The sequence below is a fragment of the Corvus hawaiiensis genome, chromosome 15 (assembly GCF_020740725.1).
Source record: "Corvus hawaiiensis isolate bCorHaw1 chromosome 15, bCorHaw1.pri.cur, whole genome shotgun sequence".
NCBI classification, from domain to species: Eukaryota; Metazoa; Chordata; class Aves; order Passeriformes; family Corvidae; genus Corvus; species Corvus hawaiiensis.
In genome coordinates this window covers 3,685,422-3,697,699 of record NC_063227.1, presented here as the reverse complement: position 1 = coordinate 3,697,699, position 12,278 = coordinate 3,685,422, and the positions used below count along the sequence as shown (strand labels likewise).

The 12,278-nt window shown below is 48.0% G+C and overlaps 1 protein-coding gene across 3 annotated transcripts in view; it reads left to right on the top strand.

Annotated features, from left to right (window-relative positions):
• NSD1 (nuclear receptor binding SET domain protein 1) overlaps positions 1–12,278 on the top strand; it is a 60,430-nt gene that overhangs the window by 31,909 nt on the left and 16,243 nt on the right. For all 3 annotated transcript variants that reach the window (XM_048320067.1, XM_048320068.1, XM_048320069.1), the window contains 9 exons: positions 2,759–2,902; positions 3,321–3,444; positions 4,229–4,429; positions 5,842–6,021; positions 6,352–6,508; positions 6,812–7,017; positions 7,537–7,649; positions 10,125–10,394; positions 11,673–11,789. In XM_048320067.1, coding sequence (XP_048176024.1) covers positions 2,759–2,902; positions 3,321–3,444; positions 4,229–4,429; positions 5,842–6,021; positions 6,352–6,508; positions 6,812–7,017; positions 7,537–7,649; positions 10,125–10,394; positions 11,673–11,789 — 1,512 coding nt within the window. The remainder of the gene's footprint in view (positions 1–2,758; positions 2,903–3,320; positions 3,445–4,228; positions 4,430–5,841; positions 6,022–6,351; positions 6,509–6,811; positions 7,018–7,536; positions 7,650–10,124; positions 10,395–11,672; positions 11,790–12,278) is intronic.

The window sequence follows — 12,278 nt, the reverse complement described above, 5'->3', positions numbered from 1 at the left end:
AATAGGGGTAATACCCCTGGTTTGTGTAAGCTATCCTGTGCTGATATTGGTGTTCTTTCTGAAATGTGCTCAGCTGGAATAGTTTTTAAAACAGCCTGTACAAATACCTTTGCCAGTGCTGGGCAGGGTCAGTTAATATTGTCTGCTGTACCCACTAAGAGAGAGCAAATTCTCTGTGAAAAGAGGGGCAGTTCAAAGCAACAAAGATCTAGGCCACGGCTCTGAATCCTGCACCTACCACTCACTGCAGAGGAAACCCAGTCTTAACTGCCTCCAGCCTTAGACATCTGTGTTGAGTACCAGAAGTCAGGTATGGTGTAAACCATGCCAAAAAGTCAATGCTTGGCACCTTTGCAGCATCCATTTCTATGTGACTGTGTCTCTCTAGCTGCTGTGGTGGGTGTTCATCCCCTGGCTTAGGTGAGTGCTTGGAGTTCTGGTGAGTATTGGGATGCTATCGAGATGCAATTGTGCTTTCCTGTGGAATTCAGACCATGCTGGTCCCTCAATGACTGCACACACTGGGCAAGGAAGTCCACTTTGCTAGAAAAAAATAGATGGACTGATGATACAGCACAGTGAAGCCTTGAATCCAGCTGCCTTCCAAGGAAAAGAGGGCAGAGGAAAGCTTGTTGGTCTGGGCTGAGCTAAGCAGCTTTCTCTGACCTTGCCTGTCTGTGGAGCCAGGAGTGCAAATTTACATCAGGGCAACAATTTACAACATTACAGCAAGAGGCTGAGAGAACGGGATGGAAAACGCTGTTGAAATGGTTGTCAAGGTTGGGAGCCAAGGTTAGGCTGTGCCAAAAAACAGGTCAGGCCTTGGGATTGTGCCAGACACAGCAGCAGGGATAGTTCTGGAAGAAGACTTGGGATGAGCCCTTCTTTCTGCAGGAGGTACGTAGCGTTGCAGTACTTGTGCTGGGCAGAGGAAGGAGGGGGAACAGTGACAGGTCCTTGAGTGATGGCCTTGAGTGGCAATGCCTTTTTCTGTGTTCCCAAAGGATGGGCCTTGCCCATCCTGCCTAGTTCTGATATCCCTTCCCTGTGCAGTTCTGGGAACAGTGTTAGAACAAGGCTGTACTCCTTAAGGTATGTTGGACTGGCAGTAGTCTGTAGTTGGGACTTTGCCTTTTTTGTTTTGTTTTTTTTTTCTCTCAATAAAGTCAGTTTATACCATTCATCTTTGTATTGTGTGCTTCAATATACCCTCAGTGCATCTGTGCATCATTGCTTCACAGAAGGCACATGGCTTTCAAGTGTCCCCAAATACAATCACACTGTTGCATTCAGGGAATAGAGGAAATAAACAACAGTTCCAGGCAAAGAAAGCATCATTATCTGAGCAGAATACTAGCTCCAGGTTCTTCCAGCTTTAAACTTTAGAAGGTCTTTATGTCCTTGTTTTGCCCAGACTTACAATGTGTTCAAAAGGCATTCAATTCAGCTATTCAGCTTAGAAGCTTTAGTAGTGCCACAGATGAGCCTCTCCCATACAGAAAGTGGTGCAAAGCTCCCTCTTGTGATTGTTAGCTGGACACCCTGCACCAAGCGGGCCTGGAGGTGTGGGAGTGATGGCTGCTGCTTCTGCCAGCAGTTTGAATTGCTCACAATGTCTCTCAGGTGTGCTGTTTGTGTCTGGGTGTACACTGGCTACAGCTTGGTGACCCAGAGAGGAGCTGGCAGCTGTGCACTGAGATCACTCAGCTGCCTGCAGTGAGCTGGCATATTAAAAAGTGGCTGAGTCCTTAAAATGTTCTGGCTCAAAGCACTTGGTTATAGGCATCACTTTGGTGCTGCATTAATGGCCCTTAAATTGTATCTACTCTGGTGTGGCAGCTGGGGCTGGTGAGGCCACTGAAGTGTTCCCTAGATGTCCCAAGTGAGCTGGAAGCTGGCAGGATGGTGTTTCCTAGCTCTTAGTTGCCTGTTCTGACAAAATCTGTGTCCCTACTGCCAAGTGTAGCTGCAGGACAGCTGTATTTTGTGGTAGAAACTAGTGTCTCTAGGATACCTGCTGTTCTTCCCTCTTAACAGTGCCTGGGCAGGTCTCATGGACATTGTGGGAAGTGGACACTGTAGGAAGCCTGGGCAGGATCCCTGACTTGGCCCATGAGTGTGTGGTTGGGCCTTTGTAATTTGAAACCCATCCTCTCCCTAGGATGCTCTTTCACCAGTAGATGTTATGGGCAGCGCTGTACACTCTTACAGGACAGTGGGAGACTCCACACCTCGGTCAGGATGGGGTGTAAATGCCCTGCTGTGCTGCTCATTTTGGGGTTGGCTGACTTCTTCATACTGACATGGGCCTTAGGTACCTTTGTGTTTGTATTTTACATGGGTTAGGACAAGCTGAGATGAGTGTAGGGGAAGAGTGTAGTTCATTTAGTGTGTGACAGGTGCTATGAAGATTGAGGTTTTTGATTTGTGTTTCCAGTGCAAGTAGATACTGGGATGCTTCTGACTTCAGCTTACGTGATGTGTTTCCATTCAGGGCTGACTCCTTGGTCAGAGGGGTTATGCACAGGAAGATAATTGCATTGAGTGTGTATTTTTAGTCATCTAGTAAACTGAGAGCTCTTTCCTTTCCTTTCCTGTAAATCTTTTGGTGGATTTTGTATGGGGGATGTTCTCTCCAGGGTGGGTAACATCACACAGAGTAACTGCCAAACCCATTAAGTGCTCAGTGGCTGAATTTGTAGTTTCCAAGTCAGGACAGGAACTACTGACAGTCCTAATTCTGGGTTTCTCTTTAAAGGGGGAGACATCGGTTCATGGGACTGCTGCAAGCCCCAAAGAGGGTCATGAGGAGGGGTCAGAGAATGACCATGGAGTGCCTTCGTCCAAAAAGATACAGGGGGAGCGTGGAGGAGGAGCAGCTCTCAAGGAGAATGTGTGTCAGGTAAGTGTTCTTGAAGAAATCTATATGAAGCTATCCCACTGTTAAGTGTTTTTATATAAGTTCTGGGACACACTGGTACCCCAGGTAGCCTCCAATTACTTATTGTAGAATTAACCAGCTTTTTGTGCTCTGTAGCAAGCATTTCCCCTGCAATAGCCTTTCTTCCTCTTAAAGTTCACAGAGGTTAGGGAGATGTGACCGGTGTAAGATACATTTTAGCCCGTGTAGGGTATCAGGGAGTCGATGGTAAACAGCAGTGGTTATACACAAACTACCGAGTTAATTGACACAAGGAAAATGTAGCATTTTTCCCCAGGGGGTCTCTGCTGGCATTTCGGCCAGCAAGGGCGTTGCTGCTGTCTGGGATGCTGCAGGGAAGGAAATTGCTCCAGCTGATACTGTGTTTCTTTCCTCACAGATCTGTGAGAAGCCAGGGGAGTTGTTGCTGTGCGAGGCTCAGTGCTGTGGTGCTTTCCACCTGCAGTGCCTTGGGCTCTCCGAGATGCCAAAGGGCAAATTCATCTGCAATGAGTGTTCCACAGGTAGGGCAGCTTCTGTGAGTGCTGTGGGCTTACCTGGAGTGATGTGCCTACTGTAGGGCTGCTAACTAGCTCTCAGTCCTCAGATTATTGGTTTGATGTCTGATAATGACTTTCTAAGTAGAATCGTAGGATCACAGACTGGTTTGGGTTGGAAGAGACCTTAAAGATCATCAAATTCCACCCCCCTGCCATGGGCAGGGGCACCTTCCACTAGACCAGGTTGCTCTAAGCCCTGTCCAGCCAGGGATAGGGCAGCCACAGCTTCTCTGGGCAGCCTGTGCCAGGGCCTCACCAACCTCACAGGGAAGAATTTTTTCCTGATGTTTAATCTAACCTACTATTTTTCAGTTTGAAGCTATTAATAATGGATTTAAATATTAACTGGCCTTAGTATTGATTCAGACAAGTGAAGTGCTAAGAAGTGAATGTCCAGAATCTGGTGGGAAAGAGGGGCAAATTCTTATCTGGGACTAGGGAAAGGGGGCTGGTGGGGAGGATGAGTCTGATGCTAGCTGAAAAGGGGGAAATGTCAAAGTAGGGTTATTGATTTTTTTTTTTTTTTTAATTTTCTTTTTTCCCTGACATGAAGTGCCAGCTATAATAATACTTATTTTGATCTGGAGTTCTACTGCAGCTTCAGGCAAAACCAGCCTGGTGCAGAGACCTGTGCTCTGGGATGGGTGCAGCAGGCTGGGAAGCTGTGCTGTGCTCTTAGGCAGCCTGGTGACAGTATCAGGTCCTCATTTAGCCCTCCTGTGTGACCGGTGTGTTGCTCTTTCTCCAGGGGTCCACACCTGCTTTGTGTGCAAGAGCTGTGGGGAGGATGTGAAGCGCTGCTTGCTGCCCCTCTGTGGGAAGTATTACCACGAAGCCTGCATTCAGAAATACCCACCCACAGTCATGCAGAACAAGGGCTTCCGCTGCTCCCTGCACATCTGCATGACCTGCCATGCTGCTAACCCAGCAAACATCTCCGCCTCTAAAGGTACTCGAGTCCTCCAGGGTGGTCTGGGGGGTGCAGTCACATGGTTTTTCTTTGTTTCATGTCCACTGTGGTTTACCTGGTTCACCACTTCTTTGTGTTGTTGCCTTTGTGTCCTTGCCACAGCGCAGGCTGTGTTTGCTGAGGAGTAGCTGCTCCCAGGGGAGTGGAAGGGGTGGTGTCAGAGTGTGAGGCTCAGCAGCACTCCCCATGGTCGGACATGGCAGCTGGAATGTTCTCAGGCTGTCCAGAGGCTTGGATTCCTGCATGCCCAGCCTTGCCTCAGGCCTCAGTGGTTTTTCGAGTAAATCTCTGGAGCTGTACAGACATGCTTGTGTTTCTCCCACCTGCTCCTCACTGTGCTGCTGCTGCTGCAGATGGTGCCTTGCTTAGAAGCATGGGCTGTCAACACAGAGGCATCCAGAGCAGCACAGGGCAAACTATGACATTCTTCTACTTAACCTTTTTTTCCTATGTAAACTCTCATCTTGTAGTGGAGACACCCTTGGGCTAAGCTTCCCAGGCAAACATTTGTTTGAGCTGTTTGCAGCAATACCTTGACCTTTATCTCACATGATCAGACTTAAAACTTCTGTGATTGCTGTGTATGTTTGCTTCTAAAACTGTCTTTCTTTAAATCCTTGGTATCTTAAGACAAGTAACAATAAGACCAGCTCTATTTTTATTCTCAAGGTCTGTGTTAAAGCTGGCTTTTTTGCCCCCATGTATCAGTATTTGGTGTAGAAAACAACACCAAGGCCTAAGGCCTGCAGCCCACAGCCGGCCACTTCCCCGCTGAACATTTGTTGATTGGCTGCTGCTTCTCAGTGGTCACATTTACCCCTTTTCTCCCACCTCTTCTTCCTGTTTATAGTCTGCTGTGAGGAACTGAAAACGGGCTCTCAAAAACCTCACATAAACTAGGCCTGTAGGGAAGTCTGAATTGCCTGGAAGTTCTGGAATTTCAGGGTAAAATCTAATAAACAAGAGGCAAGTGCTGGTGTTTTCAGAAGCTCCATGGGTTGATTTTATTATGTGCAGCTAAGCACTTGGAACACCCCCTCTGTAATTACTGTCTGAGCTGATTTAGTAATTATTTGTGTATGATAGGAAGCAGTCCCAGTCTGTGAACTCTTGAACTGTTTCTGCACGGCATGCAGGAGCTTTTTCACTTCTAAATAACACAATTTTATCTATGGTATATGTATTACAGATTTTATAATGGTATATCTATTTAGTTATATTAAATAACTTAATAGGAATCCAGTGAGTATATCATGGGTGGTCTATAAAAATTAAAGGTCAGCTTCCTTCTCCAAAGCTCATTTTGAGCTTAGGTATGAGCAGAGTGTAGTTTATTAGGAAAGAGTGGTGATCCTGCAGAGGCTCACGTGTTGTGGCTGTTGTGGTGCCAGGTCGCCTGATGCGCTGTGTGCGGTGTCCGGTCGCGTATCACTCCAACGACTTCTGCCTCGCTGCCGGCTCCGTGGTCCTGGCCTCCAACAGCATCATCTGCCCCAACCACTTCACCGCGCGCAGGGGCTGCCGCAACCACGAGCACGTCAACGTCAGCTGGTGCTTTGTCTGCTCAGAAGGTGAGATGGTCAGCGCTGGGTCCCCTGTAACCAGGGAACAACGCCCTGGGAAGAATTCATTACAAAGGGCAGAAGCTTTTCCCATCGAGAATGTCCCAATGGGAACTGCAGAGAACACACTGCCTTCCTGTCTTTCCATGTATAAGTCCAACTTCAGGCTAGGACCTTTTCTGGATCCTTAGAAGGGTTCTTTTTTTACCATGAGTAGGGCCCAGCTTTAGAAAAGGGCTTGCAGGAGACCATCATTGCCTTTTTCCAGCGCTGTCTGGAAATGTGGAGTGCAGGGCTTCTGCACAGTGACTGATAAATTCCTCTTCCTTCTCTTTGCAGGGGGCAGCCTTTTATGCTGTGAGTCGTGCCCGGCTGCGTTTCACCGTGAGTGTCTAAACATTGAGATGCCAGAGGGAAGCTGGTATTGTAATGATTGCAAGGCAGGCAAAAAGCCACACTACAAAGAAGTAGTCTGGGTGAAAGTTGGGCGCTACAGGTAGGTGAAGATAGAACAGACTTGTCCCCATCCTTCTTCATGCAGTGCTCATGGTGACCGAGGTGAGAAGCTGCTCCTCTCTGCAGGGTTCAGTGCAGCAGCCTCTGGCTTTTTTGCATGCACATAGCTTGCAAAAAATGGTAAAATGTGAGCTTTCCTCCTCCAGTAGTCTCTTTTCTCCCCACCAGCCTTGCTGGTAGCCCTCACACACTTTTTCCCATGTCTCCATGCAGTAGCATACTTTTGAGGTGGCTAGAAGTGGGGAAGCCAGAGGTTTTTCATCTGCCCTTTCCTGTGTTGCAGGTGGTGGCCAGCTGAGATTTGCCATCCTAGGACAATTCCTGTCAACATCCAGAAAATGAAACATGACATCGGTGAGTTCCCTGTGCTGTTCTTCGGCTCCAAGGACTACCTGTGGACCCACCAGGCTCGTGTGTTCCCTTACATGGAAGGTGATGTCAGCAGCAAAGACAAGATGGGGAAGGGCGTGGATGGCATATACAAGAAAGGTAACGTGTACATGGTCTTTCCCTCTTTATTCCTGTTTGGAAAAGTGTCGTTCTTGTAGCCAAGAAAAATGTCTTCTTACAACTGAAGTGAAATGAGCTGCTGCTTGTGTATCATCCAGCATGCTCAGAGTGTTTGAGTCCCACAGAGGGAGAAGGGTGTGCAGATCACAAATGCTTCTCCAGCTCTGACATAACCTCTCAAAATCCAAGTGAGCTGCTGCCATGTCAGCTTCCCTCTGTGTAACACAGTCATTATCTTGATATAAAAATGCACTTGAGAGTTGTGAATGCGGCTGCCTGGCATCTCTGCCCAAGAGGGCAGGCAAAGATAGCCAACAGATGGGATGCTTCATCACCCATGGGCAGGCCCCTGACTGTAATTTCTGCACTTCCCTGCTGCACTGGCCTTTTTTTTCACCCTCCTCTGTTGAACCTTGGGAGCACTGGGTGGACACTGGCTGCCCAGCTCTGTGTGAGCAAGAGGGAGTTCCTCATAACACAGCCTGTTCTCTCACTTAGCTCTTCAGGAGGCTGCTGTGAGATTTGAAGAGTTGAAGGCACAGAAAGAACTGAGACAACTTCAGGAAGATAAAAAGAATGACAAGAAACCTCCTCCCTACAAACACATCAAGGTGAGGGGAGGTGGTGGGGGGCAGGTGTGGAAGACAAGTCTTGAGCTGTCGGTGCAGGTGATTTACAGGTATACAGAAACATTTCTGATGTTTGGGTGTCTGGCTGTTCTTGAAGGTTTCTTTGATCCTCTTTCCATTCTCAGCAAGCTGGGCAGCAGTAACAGAGGTGCTCTGATTTTCTGGAACAGATCTGGTCATGTCTGTGCTGTCCATGTCAGTTGTGTGGTCTGAAGGAAGTGTCTCTCTACCTTGAGAACTCAGGGGAGAGGGCTGGTAATGCTCAGTATGGTCAAATGCTCCGTGCTGCTGGTGGCAAGATGGGCAAACCAGGTGGTGCAGGACAGGAGGTGGTCAGGGTGCAGTGCAGCAAGGCTGTGTGGAGGTAACCCACAGTATCTTGTATCACCTCTGCTATTGTTTTGTATCTCTGTATCAGTTGGTGGCTGAACAGAAATACTGAAGCAGGTGTACAGGCTGCAATAGCAGCCCTCTTCCTCAGTTTTGGGGAACTATTCATGTTAAGGGCTGTTATTATTATTATTATTATTATTACTGAGTTAGAATTGGAGCAGCACTGGAAGTCCTACAGGATGGAAGTGACTTGAGAGGAGCACTGGGGCCAAGCATGTGCTTGTGTCTGGGAAGTGGATCCCAACTGACCAGAAACCCATTGATTCAGGGACTGTGTTCTTTTTTTATTGCTTCTGTCTGCTCCTTCCCTTTTTTACATGGCAAAATATGAAAGCTTAACTGATTTCTGGCACTTTTTGTATCTAGCTAGGATTTCCAGGCAGGCAGGTATATCCTGCATGAGTTACTGTGCGGTGTAAAGAGCACAACTGAATGGTGTAGCAGCAGTATGGGCCAGGCAGCTTCAGTGGAGGAAGTAGTTTCTCATTATAGCTATTTTTAGGCCTCTCTGGCCGCAGCATGAAGGAACTTTGGAAGCAGTTTAGAGCCTTTGAAATACCCTTTTATATAAATAATGACGGTTGTGGTCATTAGTCATGGCAGCTCTTCTGAGGTCTGGGTGCAAGCTGTTTGTCTCTCTGAAAGCACAACAGTTTGCAGGAGCAGATGGTGAACTGGAGAAGGCTTCAGGGTGGAATGCTGAAGCTGGTTATGTCTACTCCTTCTAAGGAGATCAGCACCTCGAGGTCCATCCCAAAGAACACGCACACGAGAAGCTGCTGCAAAATACACTTGGGATCCTTCGTCATGTCAGGCTTGTGACTAGTCCAAGCACTGCCCTGTTTTGGTTTTGTTCCAGCAGTGCCTCAGAGAGTAGGGCAGGTGTGCTGGGCATGTGTGGTGTGAAATGGCAGTGCCAGAGCAGTGCCAGTGGTGGACTGACCTAATCCTGGGAGTCTTGCCACTCTTAATGAGATGACGAGTCTGGGTAAGAGATGGGAACCTGAGTGACAAGGAAGGTTGGAGGTGGAACACAGTTCTGGAAGGCAGGTGGAGGAGACTGTTGAAGAGATTAATGAGGGATTTCTGCAGAGTTTGCATTTGAAGAAAGGGAGATCAGGACTGGGCCAGCCTCAGTCAGGCTGTCAGTGTGGAAACTGTGGGTGGGACCTGGTAACTTACCTGGGGGCTGGAATAGTTTTGCTCAAATCCCTTCCTTTCGTGTTCTGGGAGAGGAAAGTGAGACAGTGGCTCACCAAGGGAAAGAACAGCAAGGAGCTTTTCTTCAGTGTCTCTCTCCAAAGTCCTGACTCTCTGTTGCCTGCTTTTCAGCGTTCACTGCCTTTAACCAAACCCCAAGGACCCAGCTCATGCCACAGACACGCCAGTCGCTTCTCCACCTGGTGCTGCACTCTGCTTCCTTCTGGAGCGGTTTTTAGAGAGCTCCTTGGCTTAACTCTGAGCTCCTCTTTGGGCCTTCCAACCCCAGCCTTGTCTGGTTTGGCTTCCATTTACATCTGCAGGACAGTTGGGTAGGGAGGTAACTGTGTGGTAGGCCTTCTGTCACAGATGTGACAGCTGAGAGCACAAACCATCTTGAAGGTAACATTGAAAAAGCAGGGCAGTAAGGGAAAGCTGAGGAAAAGCACCTGACACTCAGACTGGGAAAGGTGCAGTTTGGTGCAGAAAGTGGTTTGGTGCTGATCACAGGGGTGGTGTGTGCCCAGCAAGAGCACTGGGTAGGCCACCTGAGCTGGATGTGGGCACAGCGATGATGGGAGGGGAACACCTGGCAGCCTCTCACCCTTCCAGAGTCACAAAATACACACTGCACCAGGTGATGCTAATGCGGAACCTGCATCCTCCTGAGCTCTTTCCTCTAACCTTCTGCCTCTCAAAATAGCATTCCCAGAAGTACAGCTGTGCCTGTACTTGTGTCCTTCCGCCCCTCGCTGTCACTAAATCACTGCAGCCTGTCAGCTCATAGGCAAGGGTGGAGTATAGAAGTGCCTGTCAGGGTAACCTGTAGTTCCCAAGAGCTCACGTCCTTCATGTGCATTGAAGGTGAACCGGCCGGTGGGAAAGGTGCAGATCTTCACTGCAGACCTGTCCGAGATTCCACGGTGCAACTGCAAACCCACAGACGAGAACCCCTGCGGCCTGGACTCCGAGTGCATCAACCGCATGTTGCTCTACGAGTGCCACCCCATGGTGTGTCCTGCTGGCGAGCGCTGCCAGAACCAGTGCTTCTCCAAGCGCCAGTACCCTGAGGTACAGATCTTCCGCACGCTGGCACGAGGCTGGGGCTTGCAGGCCAAAACAGACATCAGGAAGGTACGTACACTCTCTCTGTGTCACTTTCTCTTGCCCGCCTCTCTGTTGATCATTGTTGGTTTGAAAGCTGAATTTGAAGGAGACTTCTTGTTGTAGAATGCCATTTAGAAAAAAAAAAAAAAAGATGAATTTACCCTTTTCAGTCTTGGCAAGAGTGTTTTGGGCTCAGCTGACCAAGAAAATGGTTTGCACGTTGATGTGCCACAGGGTAAGATTGCTTGGTCAGTCTGCTTGTAAGAATGATGGGACAGTACTCAGGATTTCCAGATGGGGAACAGCGATTATTCCTCCCCCCCATTCTTGACTAGCCAGTGTTTTCCAGCATGATAATCTTGTGTCAGAAACAGGAAGCAGGGCTTGGATCTTACAAAAGGGCAGTGTCTTTGAAATGGCTGTTATTACTGATGAAACTGATTATCTCCACCTGAAACACTTGTATGTATTTTTTTAAATGCAAAGAATAGTAGTTCTTTGGACACACATCTGTGCTGAACAAAGGAGGAGGAATGTTAAAGCCAAAAGAACCCCTAAGCTAATAAAGGATGAAGTGAAACAGAGAACTATTAGGATAGTAGGGGAAGAATGTCTGAAAAAGGAGTAGGGATGACATGATAAGAGGGAGGCCTTGATAGAAGAGGCAAAATGTGAGTCTGTCCTGTTGAAAACTTTGCTGCCTGCTGTGCCATTAGTTAAAGGATGCTTCTGCCACTCCATGTGTTTGTTTCACTTTCAGCAGACAGTCTGGAAACAGAAACACTCAGTTATTTAGTGGGAGGACCTATTAGCCCCACTGTAGCAGAGCTGGGGTTCTCTTTAATGGCTGGAGTATGGTCTCTGCAGTACTTCACCACAGGAGAGCTCCATGGATTCACTGCAGGAGCAGGTGCCCCAGGTGCATCCTGCTGCTCCATGTGGTTGGTCCCCAAAGGGATATTGTTTCCAGTTGGAATGCAATTAGGGCAGTGCTTTGAGCTTTGCAGCAAAGTGCTGTTCTTGTGGTTAACTTCTGTGCTGTCCCTGGATGCTAATTCTTTTTTTTTTGGCACCCAGAATAACCTGATGGTCTTAGTTCTTTATTTAATTTGAGTTATCTGAGCATGTGAAACGGATGTATGGTTCAGGGCTCTTGGTGAAGGTAATAGATCAAACTGGCTGCAAAGCACAGGGAGAGATTTTTAGGAAGGAAACAGGAGCTAAATTCTAGCACAAAGGTGGACGTCCCTCCATCCTGCAGATAATTTGTCTTGTCTTATCAGGTTGTTGTTTTCTGTCTGGCAGGGTGAATTTGTTAATGAGTATGTTGGGGAGCTAATTGATGAAGAGGAGTGCCGAGCCCGAATCCGCTATGCTCAGGAGCATGACATTACCAATTTCTACATGTTGACACTGGATAAGGTATGTGGAAGGAATCTCTTGGCCAGGGTCCTAGGCAGAAGTAAAAAGATGGGAAGGAGGGCATGATAACTCCATCTAGTAAAAAGGTGCTAAGCATTGCTGATGAGCTGGTCTGCATTTCCTCTGAAATGACTAAATGAATTAACATGTAGTAGAGGAGCTTCAGGATGGGTATTAGGATTAGGAGGAAAGTCTGAGCAGACATCATTGGAGTTTGCTCAGAAGAGGTGAGGACAGTTGGCTGAGGACCATAGATCCTGCTTCAGCATAACAGGGTGAATTTGGGAACATTGGGATCCTTCCCAGCAGCTGAACCTTGGAGAGCCCAGAATGGGGCTGGTGTGTGCCAGAAGAGGCATCAGCCCTCAGACATGTAAGTTACAGGCACAACAAGACCTTCATTGAAGTTCAGATCTCAGGTCCTGCTGTTCTCAATAGTGATGGATTTCCTTACACCCACAGGCTCCCCAGTGCAGGCCAGGTTGTTGC